The sequence below is a fragment of the Phragmites australis genome, chromosome 5 (genome assembly GCF_958298935.1).
Source record: "Phragmites australis chromosome 5, lpPhrAust1.1, whole genome shotgun sequence".
In the NCBI taxonomy this organism is placed as follows: Eukaryota; Viridiplantae; Streptophyta; class Magnoliopsida; order Poales; family Poaceae; genus Phragmites; species Phragmites australis.
Genome location: NC_084925.1, coordinates 28,174,924 through 28,197,616, shown reverse-complemented (window position 1 = coordinate 28,197,616; position 22,693 = coordinate 28,174,924). Strand labels below are relative to the sequence as shown.

General features: G+C 44.5%; 3 protein-coding genes, 1 non-coding gene and 1 pseudogene across 7 annotated transcripts; 4 read left to right on the top strand and 1 right to left on the bottom strand.

Annotated features, from left to right (window-relative positions):
• Positions 1-248: 248 nt before the first annotated feature.
• On the top strand, positions 249-5,297 carry LOC133919102 (uncharacterized). 4 transcript variants are annotated; one of them, XM_062363362.1, is made up of 10 exons: positions 249-318; positions 1,101-1,238; positions 1,528-2,274; positions 2,794-3,291; positions 3,540-3,595; positions 3,683-3,766; positions 3,856-3,925; positions 4,138-4,236; positions 4,485-4,573; positions 4,877-5,297. In XM_062363362.1, the coding sequence occupies exons 2-10, from the start codon at positions 1,164-1,166 to the stop codon at positions 4,899-4,901; spliced, it is 1,743 nt and encodes a 580-aa protein (XP_062219346.1). In that variant the 5' UTR covers positions 249-318; positions 1,101-1,163; the 3' UTR covers positions 4,902-5,297. The 4 variants fall into 4 exon arrangements, with proteins under 4 accessions (XP_062219346.1, XP_062219343.1, XP_062219342.1 ...); XM_062363359.1 differs by having other exon boundaries at positions 249-322; XM_062363358.1 differs by lacking the exon at positions 249-318 and adding an exon at positions 329-640.
• A 506-nt stretch (positions 5,298-5,803) lies between these two features.
• LOC133919099 (uncharacterized) lies at positions 5,804-9,216 on the top strand. Its single transcript, XM_062363356.1, has 2 exons — positions 5,804-7,054; positions 8,782-9,216. Exons 1-2 carry the CDS (start codon positions 5,819-5,821, stop codon positions 8,905-8,907), a joined length of 1,362 nt encoding a protein of 453 aa, XP_062219340.1. The 5' UTR covers positions 5,804-5,818; the 3' UTR covers positions 8,908-9,216.
• Positions 9,217-9,811: 595 nt separating this feature from the next.
• On the bottom strand, positions 9,812-10,492 carry LOC133919101 (molybdopterin synthase sulfur carrier subunit-like). Its single transcript, XM_062363357.1, has 2 exons — positions 10,337-10,492; positions 9,812-10,227 (listed from the first exon to the last, which is right to left on the bottom strand). Exons 1-2 carry the CDS (start codon positions 10,353-10,355, stop codon positions 9,932-9,934), a joined length of 315 nt encoding a protein of 104 aa, XP_062219341.1. The 5' UTR covers positions 10,356-10,492; the 3' UTR covers positions 9,812-9,931.
• Positions 10,493-10,574, top strand: TRNAS-AGA (transfer RNA serine (anticodon AGA)). The gene has a single exon. It is a non-coding gene; the product is annotated as a tRNA-Ser (tRNA).
• A 7,201-nt stretch (positions 10,575-17,775) lies between these two features.
• LOC133917912 (APO protein 3, mitochondrial-like) lies at positions 17,776-18,792 on the top strand (annotated as a pseudogene).
• The last annotated feature ends 3,901 nt before the right edge of the window (positions 18,793-22,693 follow it).

The window sequence follows — 22,693 nt, the reverse complement described above, 5'->3', positions numbered from 1 at the left end:
TTGGGATAATTGCAAAGAAACTATTACTCCTGATATTATTATAAACTTGTTATTAAAAAATTATAAAAATTCTATTACAACTGTTATTCGAGTGATATTTTTTAAAAAATAAAAAATAAAGAGGTATTTGCAAATGCTTTTTTTTAAGTACTGGACCGAGGCCCACGAGGGCAGGCGTCGAACGCAACGCCGGCGAGCCGCGCCGCCTTTAATTCGAACGTTGGACTCCATGTCCATCCGTCCCTGCAGCCTGCGCATTTACTACCATTACGATCCCTTCCGTTGCCCGCGTCGCGTTCCTTCCTCCCTCGGCGAGCGGTAGGTGAGCCCTCGACGTCTGGTCTTTCGGCTCTTGCCTCTTGTCCCTTTCGACCGGCCTGTGCTGGTGGATTGGCTCCTCGATTTGTCTTGCCCCTTCCGGTACGCTCCAGGTTCTTGATGGGTTTCCGCTAGTGCTGCGGTTGGACTGGGACACTCGGGGCCTTTCTGTTTGGTGAGCGCGCTGCCGTGGCGGTGGTCTTGTCTGCATGCTTGCTTCCTGCGTCTGGGTTTTCTTGGATTGCTGCGCAGCCGGGGTTTCCTCTACCTAGCGCATGTGTTCATGCGCGGCGATTTGGTGGTTTGGATGGTCTTCGTCGAGGTAGCGTCCCTGTTTGCGCCCAGGAGGTCACCATGTCTTTGTTTGGTTTGGGGTTTCTGTTGCTAGATGCGTTTGTTGCAGCGCATTTTGCACTTGGGTTGGCACCTCTGCGCGAGCGCTTTTTTCTTTGTGCGCAGGTGCGGTTCCCATCCGAGAAATAACCTGATTTGTCTTGGAATTCCTTGTTGTCTGATTTCGTAATCACTTCCTTCGTTTCAATGTACTTTGGAAATATTGTGGGCTCGAAGGAATTTCGATTGAGAAGAAAAAATTTCGAATTTCTGCACTAAATCCTACATACTTCTGCTTAATGAATTTATCGTTTCTTGTTCTTCTCCTAATAACATCTGGCGATGCTGTTTTGCTCATCCTAAAATTGGGGTTCGGGAATCCCAGAGTTTTTCCCCCGAGTCACAATTCGTAACGCTGTGCTTATATTACGGTAAATTTGATGCTGCAGATATCTGTACATTCTTGTTCTGCTGAGGCTGTCTAGGTAGGTGATAGTAGCAGCAGAACCACAATGGCCGCTGAGGTTGGGCAGCCATTCAGCGGCTGGTCGTACTCGGATTTGCCTCACAATGACCACTACACACAGGTATTCCGATTTGCTTGCGCAGTAATTGCTTTGAATTATCAACTAAAACCATGATGTTGGATAGTCCCCTAGTATCCCGATTTGCTTCCGATTTGGTTGGTAGATTTTTTTTAGTTGTTAGCATGATGTGACGCGGATGTTGATGCTTAGATATAGTTTTTTGTTGTTTTCTTTTGCTATTAGAAGGCCAGGCTACATAATAATTTCCGTTTTACTTTTTTATTGTCGTATGTTGTTCTTATAAATCAGATTACCTGAATTCCACTTTTGCTTTATGTCTGGTGTTCAGGATGCTTCAGTGCAGCAAATGGTACTCGATCATGGTTCGGTGTCATTTGGTAGATTTGCTGCAGAATCCTTGTCATGGGAAAAAAGGTCAGTGTTTGCTCAAAACAGACGTCAAGAGGAGCTAAGCAAGCTTACAGCCCCTGGTTTGGTTGCACAAAAGAAGGCATTCTTTGAAGAATATTACAGTAGGGCAAGGCATCTGAAGGCTCAGGGGGCAATGCACCAGCCGGAATCCACATTGGAAGAGAGGGGCAATGAGAACACTCTTGGCCATAGCAGCGAAGCAAATCAATTGCCTGCAGTTATTTCTGATGATCCAGTGGCTAGTGCTCCAAGTTTTAACTTTGAACCGTCCACTGAAGTTAGCTCATCAGATGAGAGGAAATGTCAAGACGCTCACGAGCTTGGCTACTTGACATTTAATCCTTTGTTTTCTCAGACAACAGGCTTGCAAAGCATTCAACAGGAGGAGAGATCTAGCTCTGGTCAAAAGCAGTACCTTGATCAGGAATTCCCGTGCATTACACACACAAGTAGCAATCATGGACTCAGCTGTGAAGCTCTTGAGAGAAAAGTTCTTGCACCAAGACGTGTGGCATCAAATAATAATGGTGAAAGTAATGGTGCTGGGTCAAGGATTGTCTTGCCAAGAGCAAGTCTACAATCAAAAGTTGTGAAAGCTGATTTTGAGAAGCGGGGGACAAGAAAAAATGTAGTTATTATTAGTAGGTCAATGAAGAGATCGAAGGTAATGGATTGATATCTTGCTAAAACTTTTCTAACAAGATACCACATAACAAAACATTCTGTTTGTTTTGATTTCCATTATATTGGCATGTCGAATCTGGATCATGGGTATTCTATTTTAGAAACTTCATCAAAAGAGCACAAAAATAAAGGTGTTGCTGCATGACTAGATAGTGCAATATTTGGATATTGAATTACTTTGTAGATACACTGATAAAATAACAACCATTAAAAACATCCATGGACACATTGGGGTTTATTTATTTACCTCAAATACATGACCAGAGCAAATTGTTGCTTTGTGTGAAGGTCCATCCGTAATGTAGTTGGAGGGTGTAATTTCCTGAATACATTTTTGTTCTATATATAGATGTGAACAAGCTTGGTCACTTTCTGACTTATATTTAAGAACATTTTCATGCCATAGGCTTACCCCCTCTTCTTGGTTAATTGAAGATGTCATCACAACTTAAGGTTTAGACTTTGTTTATCTGATATCTTCATATCTCCATTATCTCAGGAACTGTCAGCTTCTGTTATCCACATCCCAAGGGTAGATTTAAGAAGGAATTCAGAAAGCAGGTCCGCTCAAGACTTGAAGGATACATTCCACACGAGAGTTGAGATAAAATTGCGTGCTTTATCTGATAGAATGAATGCCGATAGAGCTGCAGCCTCTTTTAGGTCAGCTTCTTATCAGCCTCCTGATAGAGCTACGACCTCATGTAGATATTCATATCAAAATGCTGATAGACTTGCAACCTCTTCTAGATCCAGTTTGTGTCAGAACACCGATAGAGTTTTGGCGCCCTCTAAATTAGGTGCTCAAGTTTCTCATAAATCTCCTAAAGGTGTGCAACATTCAGATGCCATTCCTCGTGGGGTTTTGTATAGAAAAGGATCATGTGCTTCTCATGTTGCTTATAGCAACAGTACTGCTACTGGGAAGTCCGCTGCAAACATCTTGGTGATGTCCAGTTCATCTCAAATTAGTGCAAAAACCTCCAGTACTGCTCAGGTAATTTTGCCCCCTCAACAAAATGTCCATTCAACTTCGAATGGCTGAACCTTTTGTCCAGCCTGTTACCTGCCAGTGCATGTTTCCCATTCAGAAATAGAGCTCAGTTGTTTGCTGCCATAAATAAACCATATTATCCCCCTTTTGTAGTTTTTTCTAAGTGCCAGAAGGCCGATATCCTGATAGGATGCTGACCCTAAAACATTCTCAATTCAAACATTTGTAACAAGCTCAATATCGTTTTGCAGGTTACATTAAAAAGAGCAGGACTTACCAGCCTAAACAATGGATTGCAGAATAAAAGGTCTTTATTTCTCTTTGTTTGACACATTGAATGTATGTCTTGGTGGAATGTTACTGATATTTTTGTCCTGTTTGAGCTGATGGTCAGGAAGCAGTTGAGCACACCGGCAGCATTGGATGAAAATAACACGAAGCGAGTATACGTGCGCAAATCTGCACCTCCAAGTGCAAGGTATCTCTAGCTGTTTTTCATTTGCTGAATGATTTGGTAAGAAAAATCTTGTCCTTCTAAACTACTGTTGGCCCTTTTTTTGTGTGCAGAAGCAGCTCTGATAATATTCCCCCTACTGCGAAGGCACCTAAGATTTCAAATAGGACGAATGTGGCCAAGGTAAAAACTATGAGAACCCACACTTTTGTTTTTTGCGGGCAAGGAAGGATTCAAACTGATTAGTCGATTGCATCTAAAATCCTTTTTGAGATGGGAGTGCATAAAATTTTAGTTTTGACTGTTGAGTGATGGTGCCAGTTTCTAGTGGTTCCTTTTGGTACTACTTTCTTTTGCCTCACTACTAACATGGATCAAGTGGTACTTCACTGTAGACTGAGCTTGTGCAGAAGTCAAGATCTGCAAGTCATCCTGTTGGAGAAAGAAATATCACAACAAATCGCTCTGCGAACTGCAACGAACAAAACAGAAAGGTTAGAGACCATATTATTGTATATTTCTCTTCTGCTAAGTTCACATTCACTATCTTGTAGTAGCCAAGGATCTCCAAAAGCCTCTATAACGGTGCATTAGCCTTCTTTCTTTCTTTTTCTTTATATGCCAACTTTAGCTGATGTTCAATTGCTCATCGTTTGATCCATCTTCGGAGCTGCTAAAGTTTTTTTCCTCTCTTTCGAAAATCAAAATAAACTAAAGTTGGTTGCATACATCGTGTATACAGGAAACCTTGTCGCGCCTTGGAAGTCTGGTTGGGTCCAGCATGAGGAGTAGTCTGACAGGTGGTCCATCACTGACTAAGAACAAGCCAAGGTGAGACCACTTGGCCAGGTTTATGCGAATGCCTTTTGTGTGGTTGATCACTTCGTTGCGATCAAGCTGCGGTATCATGCCTGCTCCTCGTATCCCTTTCAAGCATTCATGCATTCCGTGATACGCCAAACCGTGATCAGATGTCTCTAACCATGAAAGCAATCACGAAATCCTATGCTATCTTCACTGACATGTCGTAGCATTCATCACAGAATCTCCACGAACGCCTTTGCTAACTTGTGCTTGTAAGTACAAGGAGTTCCCAACAATGGTCCTGACTGGCATTTTTCTCCTTGTTGGCAGGCAAGAGAAGCCACGATGGCGGTGATGCAATCGGTGCATCGGCTTCTCCTAGTTTGAAACCACTCTCTAGCAATGCAAGTAGAAAGGTCGCCTTGTAGCAACACGAAGACCTTGCGGCGGTCACTGGGAATCAAAGGGGCGTTTTCAGAGATCGGTATATATATATAGAGAGAGCAAGAAGACATGCCTTGTCTTGTAGGATATGCCATAGGCGCTTCCAGCGAGTCTCGCTGTACACTCCTTGTCTTGTACATTGGTTACTGTAATGTGAATCTCGAGTCACGGCTGCGGCTGCGATCTGTTAAACTGTGGTGCAATGGCAGGATATTTTTGGGTCTTTGTCACCGAAAATGCTTGTGGCATATTGAATTATGTGCAAATTTTGATTATAAAATCACGGCAGATGTGGAGATTGGAGATAGATGCCTGTTAAACTTTGCAAATGACCTTTTCTTGCCAAAAAAAAAAATGATGAAAATATTTCATGTTTCAGATGCTATTTTCACCTTATCAGCTTAGTTTCTAACGGTATTAACAATCAGTAAAGCACGATTTCACTGAGTCAGTTCAGATTCAAAGCTCAACATCTTTTTAATAAAATTACAAGAAAATAATTACTTAACTGTCACTTAAAAAAAGTGATAATTACTATTAAAAATAACACACAGACTATCTAGTCTATTCACGTGGAACAAAGTGGCAAAAACGAATGCCCAATTACAAGAGACGTTCATCCTCGGTGCGCTCTTTTTTTCACCCTATCGTCGTGGCTCGTCGGAGCCGCATCAGGAGAGCTCCACGTGTCGGCGAGACTACCACGTTGGCGGATTTCTCCACCGCTGGAGGCTGCCGTTTAGATATTTTTTTCCCTTGGCGACAACTGCCCAGTCGCGAGGGCTTTTCCAGGGAGTCTCGCTGTACACTCAAGGACAGTTGGGTCCCATGGCTAAGTTCAGCAATCGGGTCCACTTTGCAGTGAACTCATGGGACACACTACTGTGTGAGCATAGTCATGCATTTTCTCGCTATCCAACGCTCCAGGGCCCTTCCCCACTCCGCCTCTTCCTCGCCCACACCCTTCTCGTCGCTGCCAAGTGGGCCCGTCATCACTCGGTCCCACCTGCCTGCCTCCTCCTCCTCTCCTTCCCCTCTCAAGTCTCGACGCTCCCCCTCCCTCCCCTTCCTTCCCGCACGGCAGAGCCAGCCACGGCCATGGAGGAAAACGCGGCCTCGGAGATCAGCGACTGGGAGGTGCTCTCCGCCGCCTCCGCCTGCGGGGGCGACAACGACGAGGTCGCAATCGTCTCCGGCGGGGGCGGCGACGTCCTCCACGACCACTTCGCCCTCGTCCCCGCCGCTGCCGCGCCCTCCGATGGCGGCTTCTCTGGCGAGGGCCCGTGGTCGGAGTCCAGCGTCGTCTCTGATGGCGAGGAGCAGACGGCGGACTTAAGATTATTGGATGGATTCGATTCGATTTTGCAGGAAAGATTCGATCTTCGTGCTGGGGTTTCTAGCGACCAGTTGCAGGTGGTCGGGGTTGATGAGGCCCGAGAAAGCTCGGTTCTTGAAGCTGACACGGCGTGTGACGCGACATGGAGTCCTGAGGGCAGGCAAGCTGAGGCGGTAAACGTGGAGATAGAGCAAGAAAATAACGCCGCGCGCGGTTGCGGCGAATTGGAGTCGATTCTGCATCGAGCTCGTCATGAGTTGGGAGAAACTCTGGATTCTGATGCGACTACGGTCATCGATGCGTCGCAGATTGAATTATCAGAGAATTCTAATGTGCAATCAGAAGACGTAGGAGTTGATGCTCGTATAGAAAGCTCATGTCTCGAGGGTGTTGTGACAACTGATGGAGTACAGGATGAACAAGAAGAGGATGAGCAAAGGAACAATGCTAATTCTGCTTCCAGTTGCGAGGAATCAGATGGCGAGGTGAAGGATGGTTCTTTGCCTCTGGTTCATAACACGGGTACTGACGGTATGGGAAAGAGGCAAGTGGTCTGGTGGAGGCTGCCGTTCAGGCTGCTGCATTACTGTGCTTGGAAGGTGAAGCCGGTGTGGTCCTTTTCCATCGCTGCGGCACTGCTGGGCCTGGCTGTGCTCGGGAGGAGGATGTACATGATGAGGCGCAAGGCAAGGGGTCTTCCCCAGATCAAGATCGCGATTGATGATAAGGTGAGCTCTTTTCCAGTTTTTGACAGATCATTACCTGCATTAGATTAATGAACTTGATTCTACTTCTAGTTCAATCTGGAAGAATGGGCATAAGTTGCATGTTTAACTGATGGGAATGTTTTTCATATATTGAACAGTATCAGTAGATTGAGATAATTTGTTATGTGAATTGCTGCCTCAAATGTAATCGGTCTCATGTCATGAACTTGAAATTGCTTGGCTAATGAATATAGAGTTCAGATACAAGTATCAACAAAAACCATGGTAACTGAAAATTAGAGTTCAATTCTATGCTGTAAAGTGAGACCAACTGTATTATCTGCTATTTCTCGTCGAAGGTAACTTGCTTTATGATCATTTGGAAGAACTTGCTTCCAAAGTGGGTTTAATGTGATCGGATTTTGAGCATGAAAAGTATAGAATTATTGTTGGACTGCACAATGAACATTTTAACTCACTCGTATTAATGATAAGAGTTATTTTCTCCCTCTTTTCTTTTGAGAGGGAATTTTTTTCTTCTGCATGGGTATATATGCCCAGGTTGTTACATTTTTCACCTTTTTATTGGCAGTGGGTTTAGATAATTTTGAAGAATATAGCAGACTCTTTTGGGCACCATTATATTATGGGTTTATAACTCTCTGCTATGGTCTTGTGTCTGGGACTTTGCAATATCATAGTGAATTGTTGGTAAATTGGAAACATCTGGACAAAGCCCTTACCTATCAATTCTAGTTTTGATTACTCTCTTGGTATCGTTAGCAGGTTTTACTTGATTAAGGTGGATTTGTTAGTGAATGTTTCAGTTTCTCACGCTGGTACCAAATTCAACAGATTTTTTTTTCCCAGACTTTGTCATGATCAGCACCACTTTGGTGTATGTATATTATGATCATGATTACTACTATAATCACACTAGGATAGTGTTTCTCGTGTACAAGATGTACCAAAGGCAGATAATGTTGTGAAGTATGCCATTTGACCATGGCAAGCTAAAATGGATACTCTATTATCCATTAAACGAGATTGAATTAGTATTCTGTTTAGTCATCGGGATGTCGTGGAGAGTCAGTACTGAAATGATAAGAGCATGTTTCTCATGTACGAGATGTACTAAGGCAGATAATGCGGTGTGCTACATCCATTTGACCATAGCTAGCTAAAATGGATAATCTATTTTCAATTAAATGTGATTGACTTAGGAGTGTGTTTAGTCATTGGGATGTCCTGGCAAGCCAGGACTGAAATTATTAGAGTAGACTTCTTTGCCATACTTCAATTTGGATCCTGTAGTTTGTTGTTCCTGTTTTTCAGAATAGAAATCATGATTTCTATAAATCAATCTGGGCATGTAGAGGGCTTCATATGGGAGTTAAGAGGAGATTAAAAGGACCTACCCTATATGCCAATAATGTATCCACCCACAACAGTCCCAATTATTGTGGAGATATGCTCTCTGTCCCCTGTCAAATAGATGCAATGCCATTTTCAGATGTGAAGAAAACAGATAGTTATTGTATTGCATTGAAAACAAGAAGATAGTAAAATGACACGTGGCCAAGAATTTCTGAACAATAAGTCAGTGGTCGCAATTAAGCAATTCATGGCTGCCTTTTGTGTTAACATCATTAATTTTTAATTATAAGCTATAGCTCCTGACCATACTTTTCTTTCTTGGAAGTGTCTAACCATGTTCTTTTTTCCTGCTTAATGGTGATAAAATACAGAGAGCCTCCCAGTTTGCAGATCGGGCAGCACGTCTGAATGAAGCCTTCTTGATAGCGAGACGCGTACCCATGCTGAGAACTTCATCTGGTGTTGTGCTTCCATGGTCAATGGTTCAAGATAGATGAGCCAGCTTGTTCGAACCTCCGACAGAAGGTCCTGTCTTGCATTAGTAAGCAACTGGTCTGCGTGATAAGCATCAGTAAGAGCATCTTGAATGTGTCATTACCCCAGGCATGTGTTTTTTACAAAAATTTAAATGTGAACGCTGGACTGCCCAGGCTTCATGTGCCATCACTAATGTTGCCATGTGTTACTCCTGTGACTCTTACACACCGATGATGATGGTGTTGTTGCCTAGCCCATGTCGGCTGCCAGTGTGTGCCATCCTTCACTTTCAACGCAGAAGAGTTCTATCTGCAACTCTGCATTCTCTATGATACAACTTGCACGCTTGCCTACCTCGTTGTTTGATTTCAGCTGGATGATACGGCTAAAGCTACCGCCAGTTTAAGTATGAGAGCACTATGGTAACCTTTGCAGTCATCAACTCATGAGTTGATGGGGTATATGTGTCCGGGAAACAAATTATCGATCTGTGCAGAAGACCCTGCAAAAACTCAGATCACACCAGAACAACAAAAACCGTGCAGCGAGATCAAGATTTGCAGCTCCATTCATTGGTTCATGATTTGGAGCTCAGTTCTTGTGTGCCTTCCTGTCATCCGACACAACATGACAGTGTTCATGTCACCATCTGAAGGTGTAAAGACGCTGCAGCAGCACAATTATCTTTTGCGTCGCTTCCCTTTTTCTTAAGGACCGTCTGGATTGTCATTCAATCATTAGCCCAGTGATCATGATACCAGTTTATTGGTCAGCAAGTCCACGAGCACCTCACATATGTTTAGCGGTTAGCACTGACGAGCGATGAGATAGTAGCACAACATGTATCAACATACAAAGCATTCCTTTCGATCGTTCTTCAGATCGAAATGTTATCCATCAACGCGATTTGAGAACAAAAGTGTATAGCCAAGACTTACGAATACGAGATTATTTATTCAGCGGGCACAATCGTCAGGAAACAAGGATGAGAAGCAAGCAAGCCTTATCTTTTTCTTTCGTTTTCTTTTCTTCGTTTCTTTCTGATCAGCCGCCGCTGATGGGCGGTATGACGGCGAGCTCGTCGCCGTCGGCGACGGCTGAGGAGTCGGGCGCGTACTCCTCGTTGAGCGCGAGCACCATGGAGCTGCGGATCTCCTCCAGCTTGGGGAACTCGGCCAGAACCCTGGCGAGGCACTCCCCCGCGGTGCTCCCCTGCGGCATCTCCAGCGACGACTCCGTGGCGCCCGTCAGGTCCCGCGCGCGGGCGAAGAAGAGCACCTTCACCCTCACCGCTGGCGCCGCTGGTTCGGCCGCGGGGCTCTCCTCCGCGGGAGCAGCACCTGAGGACGGCAACAGAGGATGAGATCGAACGATTGGTTGCACCGGTGGGGTGGGTGATTAGCAGACGGGATCAGTGGGGGCCAGAGTAGATGCGATTGATCAGTTTACCTTTGGGATCCTGCGCCATCGCCGGAGGAAAGGAAGCTGCTAGCCGCCTCGTGCTGCGGTCAACCTAGCCGCCGGAGAGTTGGAGACCAAACCTATCGGAAGGTACGGAACTGCAAGTGTCGTGAATTCGATTTATTGCTTCAATTACGATACAAAGTGGTCGTGCCGGAGTGGTTATCGGGCATGACTAGAAATCATGTGGGCTTTGCCCGCGCAGGTTCGAATCCTGCCGACCACGCCTTTTTTTCCCCTCTTTTTGGCCATATACTCGGGCACCCCAAATCAGAGCAGGCGGAACCCGGCGCTCCCGCTGACCGCTAGGTGAAGAAAGGTCGCTGCGTGCGCGGGCGTTCTTCCACCACGGGGCTCGCGCCCGTAACGTGCTCGACGGAATGCCGTTGCAGCCGTAGCGCGGCCGTGCTCGTCTGCCGTCCGGTTGAGAGCATCACGCGTGCCACTGCGGGCGCTTTTCGCGCTGCAATTCGTCGCACGGGCCGAGCCGCCGCTTAATTCGGGTTGCCATGGCTTGCATTATTTGTTAGTATAAGAATATTATTGGTGTGTGAGAAAACTAAATCATCTTCTTAAGTGAAATTCGTGCTTGGATGTCATAGTAGCCGTTTGTTCAAATATAATGGTCCAAAATAAAAAATACCTATTGAAAGGTACTAAGTGTGAAGAATCTAGCAAGATTCTTCAGTTATCGTTTTAAATGATGATGAAATAGTTGTCTGGGAGAAGTTGGGTTGAGTTCCTTTCCTCCGTTTCGATACAATAAAATGGTGCTTATGTACTAAGTGTGAAGAATATATTAGTAACTTTTTTCTCTTCATCAAATTAGAGAGGAGGACAACCTGTTACTTTCAAATCTATGGTCACAGCTCATCCTTTCTTTTTCTTTTGATGGGAACATTCATCCTTTCTCTTGTTAGTAATATCCGCAAAAATCTAATTCCAGATTCTAAACAGATGCATATTTCACAATCTATAATAGATGAACATACTTCTAACCCTAGCAGCAAACAACAGTACCAAAAATCCATCAGTTTCATCAAGAACTTACAGTCGGGTTGATGAAGGGATGAAGTTGACGATGTGTCGATTCGCTGCCGTGCAGATCGTAAATGAAGCAGTGCAGAGCAGTCGCGCAGGTGCGCTGCCCAGAAACCTTATTGCCGTCCCTCGTGCGGGCTTCACGACGGTAGAGTCTCGGAGATACCGCTCACCCTCCAACCTTGTGCACGGCAAGGAGAAGGGCCGGCGAGATCCGGCAGCACAGCACACAAGACAGTGATCTGGATGGGTGGTGAAGAAAATGTGGAACAGAGAGATGTGTCCCCAAAAGCCTGGACGTCTTCAGGATTTATAAGGAAATGGCTACCCTCTTGGAGCCGTTTTCTCTCATTAAATTTCCACAATTGCAGCCTCCAAAACAGACCAATAACCCTCAGAATTAAGGCATTGATCACGATTAAAACGGCTGATTATGGCATTGATCACAATTAAAAAGGGAGAGCAGCAAAAGGGCTTGCAATTTTGTGCTGCCACGCCACGCCACGGCCGCGCGTCGCAAGTCACAAGTCACGCGGATATTCACGCGAAAAATACGCGAATACGCGCACGCGCGTGCGTGTGAATATAGCAAAGTATACTCTCTCTTTCTCATTTTCTCTATTTCAAAGAGGTTAGAGAACTCAAGTATTTAAGTTGATCTATATCCTCTTGCCTAGTAATATGAGACTAAACCTTCTTACTTTGTATTCTCATGAATAGGCTTTAAATGGGCACATTCCAACATCTCTACCATGCATACCAGTGGTTAAGTTGATGTTCATCCATCAAATTGAACCCGACGTTCATCCATCAAATTGAATCGATCCTTCTCTACACTACGTCATTGCCTCTCATGAAGTTGTAACCCAAATGTGAATCCAATCCCTAACCCTAGCCTAGCATAGGAGGTTGCCGCCGAAGCGCCATGGCTGCCAGCAGTGGCTGATGATTCCATTTTTCCCACAAATACTCCATACCCTTACCCCTCTCTGGCTTCGATGCATTCATATCATGAGCTAATTTCTCCTACTTGCATCCATGCATATATTATTACAGCCGTGAAGATCAGATGTGTGTTTCCTTTGTAGTTTTAAATTAATATCACTTATGGATGCTTCACTTTTGCAAGATTATCATGAATATTTCTTGTCGAAATACTCTAGGCAACACTATCAATAATCAAGCAACACAAAAAAGGACATGAAGATAACCATCCTCACGAACAATGTGTGCTTCAAGCAAATTCCAAATAACACCCTATGACTAACCAACAGGTAAGAACATCAAAATAGCAGTCCATGACTAACCAACGAGTAGTCCTATTCCGAACGTGTCTTTTGCTTTATTTCTTTAAACTCTAAAACACTGACTACAACATATTTACAACAAATCATTTTTGTGGGTACATAACAAGTCACTAATTCTATCTAAGGTGGAGATGATACTCCAAGCTATCACCAAGAATCGCCTAGAGATAGAAAGAACAGTTTTGCAAGTGGAGCAGAAACTGTATTCGAAAATTCTCACTATAGATGAGGAGTTGGCGGACTATAGAAACAGAACACAAGGTGCTCTTTGTACCACGGTGTGTACTGTAGAAGATGGAATTAACGATATTAGAAGGCAACTGGAGATACGCGTCCTTACAAACTACATTTTAGCTATACATTGCTACACATTTGTTTACAAAAAGTTTTTTCTACAGGAAATCAAAAGTGCAGCACACACCATCAGGGCATCGACATTCAAGGGTAAATGTTTCCATGTGAGAATTATATCCTAACAAATTGACCTTATGATTAAATATTTATTACAAATTTATATACAAAATGACGATCATGTGCTCCAATTGGCTATTTGATCTCCTTGTGCAAACTATGTCTCTCGTAGGAAGAAGCCTATCTATCTGAAGAACATACTACAACAACTTATGAAAGAGATGAAATTTTACCAAGCAGTGCAATCTAGATCCAAGGCATTACAGTACAAATAATAGTTTGAAAAACAAGACCCTGGTGAAGCATGTACCAGAACAAGAAGGGGTATCCACCAAGCCTATTTTCTCTTCTAAAGATTCGAAGGTCGATAAGGGGTGCCTGGGGTGGTAAAATCTCATATATATTCGGAAAATTGCAGCAAAGCAATGAAGGGCTATGCTCCATGGGAGCAAAATCAAAGCTAGCTACTAAATCACTCCTACACAAGACCGGTGGACTGACATATATGATCAGCGCTTGACACAATATTTATACATTGATGGCAAGCACAAAAGTAACTCAACAGAATACCTTCATAAGCGACTACATAAGTTTCTATTCTTAATAAAGTTCAAAAAATTTATATAATATTAACAATATAATTGAGTTGGTTCTATTCACAGTTTTTAAAAATGACTACACCTTGACAAAGGAGGACATAGAGGCGATACACTTCATCACACACAGTTACACATCGGTTGTTGTGGTTGACACTGCTCTTACAGTTGATAACTTAAAGCCAAATGTCAATGATGGATGGCTATATGGTCATGTGAGTTTCTGTGATTCCCTGTCCCTAACTACTATTTGAAATGGTAGCTAATATGTGCGGATTGCAACTTTCGCAGGTGATTGATGCATATGCATACATTAATGACATAGAGAGTGATTATAGATCATTCCTTACAACTTTTCAGAGCTGGCTGTTATTAGGGAATAACGGGGTTTTCGAGCCAGAAAACAAAAGGTCATGAGCAGGTGTTATTGGCAAGCATTGTGCAACACGACAAATGGTTTGTATCATTCCATCGCTAGTTTTACATAATCTAATTACTGTACAAACCACAACAAACTCTAAGTATTAAACTACTATTTGAATGATAGGTATTAGTCTTAAATTTTAGAAGACAAGAGATTCAAATTCTCAACTCTTTAGCCTCTATACCCATATTTCGTGACGAGAATAAGGAAACTATTCTGGTAACTTTGCTATGCTACTACACTAACTATTAGTAGCACATGCCACCAATGCTTTTACAGTACTCATACAGCTTTTATAATTACTGGGTATGGAATAGGTGAAGGCCCTACAAGCATGTATGGAGTATGCGATTGAGGTTGGCTTGGTATCCCTTACTGAGCCCATCAACATTACTCAATGGAACAAACACATGTATATTAACATACCCTAACAAATGGATAGGTATATATATGCTGACATACATGTTACCTCTCCTATACATGATGAGTGATACATCCCCTATGCATTGCAACAATTCTTGTGGTGTATATATAATCAAATACATGTTGGCATGGAACGGGTATGAAATGCGTGAGACTTTCACACATGTGCATGCAATACTAAGTTTTATATCCATTGTTACTTATTTCACACATTCAAAACTTTACTATCATATATCTTGCAGTCTACTTTAGGAAGAAATGAACATTTTTCGAAGGAAAATATGTTCTAGGCTGTTGCGTTCAGAATGCAACTGGAATCGAAGAGCATCATACAAGGAGCCTCTCACGGTTTTTGTTATTGCATACCAATCTTTACACTGATTTATTTATCTTTCTCACCTAGCACAGTTTAAGCCACTTGCTTCTATTCTTCAGAAGGAAATGTACTCGGGCAACAATCCAGAAGATTGCATAGTGGACCAAGGGAATGTTTCAGCTGACGATATCAGGATATTAAGCTCAAGCTCAAGAAATGATACAAACAAATGCAACAAGGTCAACATGTCAGCAAGGAAACGTGGATAGCCAAGAAAAAATAGATAGAATAGTAAGGCTACCACACAACAAGTTAGCCCAGAAACTGCAAAGACAATTACGAACATGTGCATGGTACAAATCCCAGGGTGTCCAATCCAAACCCATACCAGTTGAGCCCTTATCAGCACATCAAACAATCATGAAAAATTGCGACTTCATTCTTGCAATGGTTAAGGAGTTAATCTTTTAAAATGTCTTATACACTTTAATTTCATTCAGTTGGTACATGGATGTTTATGTCTTTCGATCTATGTCTTGCTCTGAAGGTTACATCTAATTTTACATTTAGTTGTTAACTTGTTATTGGTCTTGTAATCAGTGTTACCTGGACACCCGTGTCTAATTTTTTTTGCCAAATCAGACACCCCGAATCCGAGTCGTATTCCGATACCCATGTCGGATTCTGAGTTGTATCTCGCGTGTCCAAATTTTCTTTGCCGAATCAGACACCTGAATTCGAGTCGGATTCCGACACTCATGTCCGTGTCTAGGTAACAATGCTTGTAATCCTAGTATGCCTTATTGATATATAATTGTTAATTAACTTTTCTTATCTCCACGGGTGCTCTTATTTTGAGCCTAAACTTTAGACAACATAGATGGTGATTTACTTCTCAGATTTCACATTCATACCTAACCTGGTTCATGACCCTGGAGTAGAGCTACGACAGCAAGCCACCGTAGTACTTGGAAACGCAGCGGGAGTAGTTGCAGATGGGGGTGAAGACGTGGTAGGTGCCCTCGGAGATGAGGCCGTGCGACTAGAAATACTCGGTGTGGGAGTTGAAGTCTGTCATGAACTCCTACACCAGATTGCCCATCTAATCAAATTGTTAGTGTAATTTGCAATTTGGAAAAAAAAAGAATCTAATGCAGCATTGAAGTTTCAGTTTGTTTACAGTGATGCTTTTGAGGTTGAAGATCTTGTCCTTCGTGTTGAAGTTGACTATGACCTCGGCAAGCTGTGGTTATATTGGTTTTGCATGAGGATTGAATAAGGCCTTATATTTAATCTTTTGGAATGTATGTGAACATTATTTTGTTACATGAGGATTGCTAAGTGAAAATACATGTCATTTTGTTACTAATATCTCAATACAAGTATATGCAAAAGTGATAACTGGTAAGCACCTATACCGAGCATTGCGACAAACACGTCTTTTTCACATATAACAATGGCTACGGTAGAAGCCAAAAATCAAGTGAACAACTGCAGAACGGCGCCTGGCCAATACCACAAACACCTTGTGTGCATAACAGATGGAGGCAAGTTTTATCACAACATGCATACCAATAACCAGTAGCTAAGACCTAAATTGTCCCTTACGTGTATCTCCTCATGAAAATAAACCCACTAATTGCATCATGGTAGACTCGCCCCAAATCCCATTACATATCAGACAAAGGGTGTGAGATCGAGAACTCAAGCCGTACTATTGTGCAGTGGCAGAGCGTGGATCCAATTCGAGGGGGGAGGGGTGGTTGGGGTCATCTCACCTCCTATCCCAAAGCACACCTCCAAAGCTGCCCAAGGCGATACGTCTTCCTCCTCTCTTCCTTGTTTGAAAGCTACCAACTTGCTGAAGTCACGATGGGGACGAGAAGACCTGGTCTGTTCACGTCTATTGCTCTGTTCTAGTATGTTGGACTGGGCTTCTCATCTCTAATGCCTTAATCACTTCTAATCAAGCAGGTATCGTGTTCGACCGAGCTCCCTACTGCTCCCATCAAGCTCCCCACCACCGAGCTCGAGCTCCCTGCCGCTGAGCTTTAGATTCCCGCCGCCTAGATTGAGCTCTCGCTACCCAACGAACTGCTCGTCGCTAGAGTGAGCTCATCACTCGCCTGGTTGCCTGGCCCACGGCGTCGCTCCGCCCGCAACCGCTACTCGTTACGTTCGCTCATGCCTGCTTTTTTTTGTTTTTGAGAGAGGGAGTTGCTATTTGCTGGTTAGTCTCCGATCTCACGACAAGCTGGGCACCTGGGCTTATATGATGGGTTCGCTCGGACACATGTTACCACTACAGCCTTTGCAAAATGAATTGGCCCATGGCCCAAATAACGCCTCAGGGCTCCTTCTTCCTCCCTTGGCTCAGACGCTCAATGGACAATTCCATGGCGGCGGCATTGCAAAACACAATCGATCGAAGCCAAAGAGGGGTAAGGGTATAGAGTACTTGCATACAAAATGGAATCATCAGCCACTGCCCGCAGCCATGGCACTTCGACGGCGGCCTCTCCTACTAGGCTAGGGTTAGGGATTGGATTCACATTTGGGCTACAACTTCATGAGAGGCATCGACGAAATGTAGAAAAGGATTGATAGATCAATTCTAGTTCGCTAGGAGTAGAAACACCGGATGCATTCAATTTGATGGATGAAAACATCGGGTTCAATTTGATGGACGAACATCGAACTTAATCACTGGCAAACATGGCAGAGAAGGATGAACATTCCCATCAAAAGAAAAATAAAAAGAAAGGACAAACCATTGACCACAGATCTGAAAGTACTAGATTACCCTCCTCTCTAATTTGATGGAGGGAAGAAAATTATTAACCTATCCTTTCACATTAGTACCTAGTCACCATTTTAAGGTACCGGTCCACAACTTAAAGTACCTTAAAATGGTGGCCAGGTACTAATATGAAAAGATAGATTAGTAATTTTCAAGCACCTTAGTATTTCTCATAACTATCTGCAATGATCATGTGTTGCGTGTAACTTTGCAATATCATTGTGCTCCTTGAATTATTGGTGAATTCCAATTTTAGTTCTTCTCCTGCTACTATTGTTGGCATCCTTAATTGTGTCGGTCACAAGATCAGGATATGCGAGGGGCGTGACAATGGCGCAAGGAACTCCCTGCACGTGTGGTGACTGAGAACTGTGCAGGACGTCATCGGCTTTCCCTACTGCTACCACCTGTTTGACCGCATCAGGAAGTCCAGAGTGGTGCACAAGGACAAGTACAACGTGATGCAGCTCCTGGCGATCCTGGAGCTCTGCATCCAGGCTGGCGTTGACGTCGAACGCTACCCGACCAAGCGGAGAACCAGCCAGTTTACTCCATCGAAGGTAGGATTGTGGACTTCGAGCTGAACGAAGGAGACAACTCTGAAGAAGGAAAATCACTTGAACCAGCGTGCACACCATTGTCGTCTCCAACGGCGCGGATTGCAATCAGCTCTACTTCTATCGATGGCAGCAATGGACAAGAGGAGGAGGAGGTCAAGATGCACGAATTAGCCTTCAAGACGCTGCAGTCTTGCCTCGACATGCGATCTGGAGCGGCGAGGCTGATGAAGAAGTACAACGTGCTCACCTGCGGGTACTGCCAAGAGGTGTAGGTCGGGCCCAAGGGGCACAAGGTGCGGATGTGCAAGGCCACCAAGCGGGACGAGCAACACGTGTGGCAGGAGGCCACGGTAGATGACCTAGTCTGGCCCAACTACGTGTGGCACGTCACAAACCCCAACGACGAAGCAGCGCTAGCCAACAAGCTGAAGCGGTACTACGGGAAGGCCCCCACGGTGGTGGAGCTTTGCGTGCAGGTCGGCGTGCCTGTGCCCACGCTGTACAGGAGCATGATGTAGCTCGATGTCGTACCGCCCATACGCGATGAGTACGACCTCGTCGCCTGAGGCAGTGGCACCTCGTGGCATTGTGAGGGTGGTAGTATAGGTTTTGTCTTGATGGTGTTTGACACCAGACAGACAAAGGTGTGGATAGGGATGCCAATAGATTCAGGCTCGCCGGATAATACCACCCCATACCTGTCTCAAACAAATACATTCGCTATAATATCTATACCCGCCCACAGGTACAATTTTTACTCATACCCGTACCCGAGCGGGTAACGGGTACTCGATGGATTACCCACACCCACTTCAGCAGGCAAAAACACAATAATAGTGTCACATGCTTCAATGCACAAATCAAGAAAAGCTTTGGTGAGTGGTAGCATGTAATTCCTGATCAGATTGGATAGTACAATCCGATCAAAAAAAAAAGATTGGATAGTTCAATAAAAATCACACTAGAGGGTAGAAGCCACATTTGTGTCTTATATGACCAGTAAGAAAGCTTTGAAGCTGTAATCCTGCCGGTTTACATTTTACTAGTCATAAAAGGAGGATTTAGATGTACCTATGATAATCAACAGTTGATAGAACTTCGGAGCTCCAGCAACCGAAATCCTTTGGAAAAGTTGTCTTCAAACACTCAGGTCATATTTCACATTAGGTACAGACCACAGGCTGGTGCCATATGAGGTGCAGCTTTCAGTCTTTGAATTCAGAATTCTGAAAATGAAGAACAAACATCCAAGAGTAACTCACAAATAGATGACACTCAAAGTTTATTGTTCCCTAAAAAAAAGGACAAGTAAGACCAGCAATTAACCAAGCATTATGTATAAAAGATCAGGTATTTTAGAATCTAAGCTCTGAAATTACCCTTCAAAGAAAAACAATTAACCTGGTCGTAAAGAAAAAATTGTGCCCTTGTAGTAACAACAAAGCAGCCGTGCCTTAATCTCTTCTCGAATTCTTTCCCTTCGTCAGATTCTGATTTCCCACTGCTATTACATAAACCATCCTATCCTTTCCCATAAGATTACGTGGCTGGTGTCCTCAAATAAACAAGAGACCCATCTGATAATTCCATCTCTGATCGCTCTAAGCTTGAAAGAAAAAACATAAAAGGAAATACGGAGCACGGGTGGTCGGCTGAGGCTAGCGCTGGCTAGCGGCGGGCCGAGGCATGGGCGGATGGGCCACGGCCGCATGGTGTGTCGCGGTGTCGACTGCGGTGGCTCATGCTCTTGTTGCGCTAACCTAGCATGGTGTTAACTTGGGACTTGGCCGTCGAGCGGGAGTGCCGGGTGTGAAGTACAGGAGCTCGGGAGCGACGTTGCAGTGGTCAGGTGTCGGTGATACAGGAATCAGAGGTCCCCGAGTCCCGAGGCCAGATCAGCAGGTTGCCACGTGGCACCCTCCCGTGAGGGATATCCCCCGAGGTACGAGAAGACCAAGTCCCGGGAGAGGGTGCTCAGGGCTATGAACAGTGGTCCCCGAGTACCCGAGTTCCCCGATGACCCGAGAAGACCAAGTAACGGGAAGAGAGTGATCGGGGTCGTGAACAGTGGCCCCCGAGCACTCAAGTCCCCCGACGACAAGAAAAGTCAAGTACCGGGAAGAGGGTGCTCGGGGCTGTGAACAGTGGCCCCTGAGCACCCAAGTCCTCCGAGGACCCAAGGAAAGTTAGTTCACGGCCCCGAGCACTCGGTTCCCCGATGACCAAGAAAGGGCATATCCGGGAGAGAGTACTTGGGGCGGTGAACAGTGGTCCCCGAGTACTCGGTTCCCCGAGGGCCTAAGAAGTCCTTCGCTGGTGGCCCCCACAGAGGTCCAGCGGTGAGGTGTCAGCCTGTGAGAGGCCCGATGCTGCATTTAAGAGGGCGCGTGGCCTGTCACTTCTAACTGCTCCCTCACGCTCTCTGTCAGTCCCTACCACGGCCTGGCAGGGAGGCGTGAGGGCATTTAATGCACGGGTCCCATCGCGGGACATCCGGTGCGTCTCGGGATAACATCGCGAAGCCCAAGGCGCCCCGCCTGCCGCCCTACTGTGTCAGGCTTGCTCTGACCGGGCGGGCACGCGCGGGCTGCTCGGTGGGCCCTCCCTGCGGCGCCCGTTGAAAAATGGCATGATGACGAACAAGACCGGACGGGGCGCGTTTTCAACCCTCCCCGTCACCTCGCGCAGTAGCCCATGATGGTTGCTTTCCATTTATGGTGCCTTGGAACTCGTGCCATCCCTTTATGGGCACGCTACCGTCCCGGCGGGTATTTAAGGCGGGACGGGCTCCCCGGAGAAGAAAAAAGTTCAAGATAATAGCCAAGTGAAGCACAGACAAGCCGGACGAGCACCGAAGAACAAGGAGCACGAAGCTCTAGACTAGACAAATATTTTTGTAACCCAGCAAACACTCAGAGAAACATTCTCAGAGCATTTATAGCATACACACAGGAGTAGGGTGTTACGCTCAGTATGGCTCGAACCTGTCTAAAAATCCCCCGAACATTTACTCCTTTCTGCATCCGATCATTCCATTTCACCTGTATCGTATTTACCCCCATTTATTTCACCCGCAAAACGGATTCAGAATCATCCTTCGGTCGAATCTCAAAGGGGGTCCCTCAAGATCTCCGCTTGAGGAGTTCACCCTCCGACACCAGGCAAGGGCGAGTGGAAGATGGGGTCACTGAGAAGTAAATTTTATAGGATCCTATCTAGAAAGACTCTCGTAAGACTCTATCTATACCGTCATCCTATGATTCAATGACTGGGTTAAAAAGAGAGATAAAATGGACACATGTCATCATATAGGAGAGGATCTTTCGTAGGATCAGGTCCTATAGAATTTGCTTCCAGGTGGGGTCACGGTGGGCCATGTGCTGGTGGGAGACCCATAGTTAAACGGGTTTGGTTAATGTAAGAATGTACTTGAACCGGTTTTACCTGATAGGTGAGGTTTTTACTTGTTAACAGACCAAGAACAATACTTTATATTCGGTTTCTAATAGAGTAATTACCCATTGAGTAGTAAGTAACGGGTATTCATTGCCATCTCTAGATGTGGATCTCCGGTGTGTGGTTACGAAATGTGAGATTTCAGGGTGGGGTTTTGGTGTTATGTGTCGAAAAAAATAGTCTCCAGCTGCATAGATTGTTTAACCTTCTATCTCCTTAAAAATATACTAGTTAAGTGTATGTGCGTTGCAACGAAAACATAAATATTGGATACGGTAATATTAAGTAGAAACTTAAGGTATGAAAATATAGATATGCCATGAAAGCGTCACCAAACGAATATATCATGAGTAATATCGTAGTTTGATTTTAGATGGGATTCTAAAAGGGAGGAGGAGATTATCCGTTAATTTTTTTTCCTAATTTCATCATTTACTTTTATTAGTAAAACATATCTCATATCCGCAGCCGATAATAAGGCAGGAAGCCTAGAGAATAAGGATAAATGATAAAAGTGAATAAATTATTTAAATTTTAGAAATTTTTATTAAATAAAAAGATAGTAAAGAAAGATATACCATAAGAACCGACTTGTATTTTATACCCGAGAGATATTGAAGCCTTTAGTCATTTAGAAAGGAAAAATTGTAGCCTTGCAATGGAACAAATTGATCATTTGTTTTTTTTAGTGCTCAGTCCTAGTCCATTAGTGGTAAAGGATTCTTCGATCTTAAATAGTGCTCATGTGTTCCCTTAGATTGGATCTTTAGGGATAATATCTTCGCAGGCAAGCTAAGCAAAATAAGCGATCTTAAGAAGAAGGTGAAAAATGGGCACCGCAGGGACCGACCGGAAAGGAAAAGTTTTCTCCGTGCCCTCGCTCGCAGCCGCAGGCCGGAAGCGCTTCAGTCCCACCGACAGGTGGCCCCAAAGAACAGGCAACGCCGCTCCTTGGAGAAGTGCGCCGCACAGGGACCAACCGTTGCGGATTATTCGCCCCCCCCCCCCCAC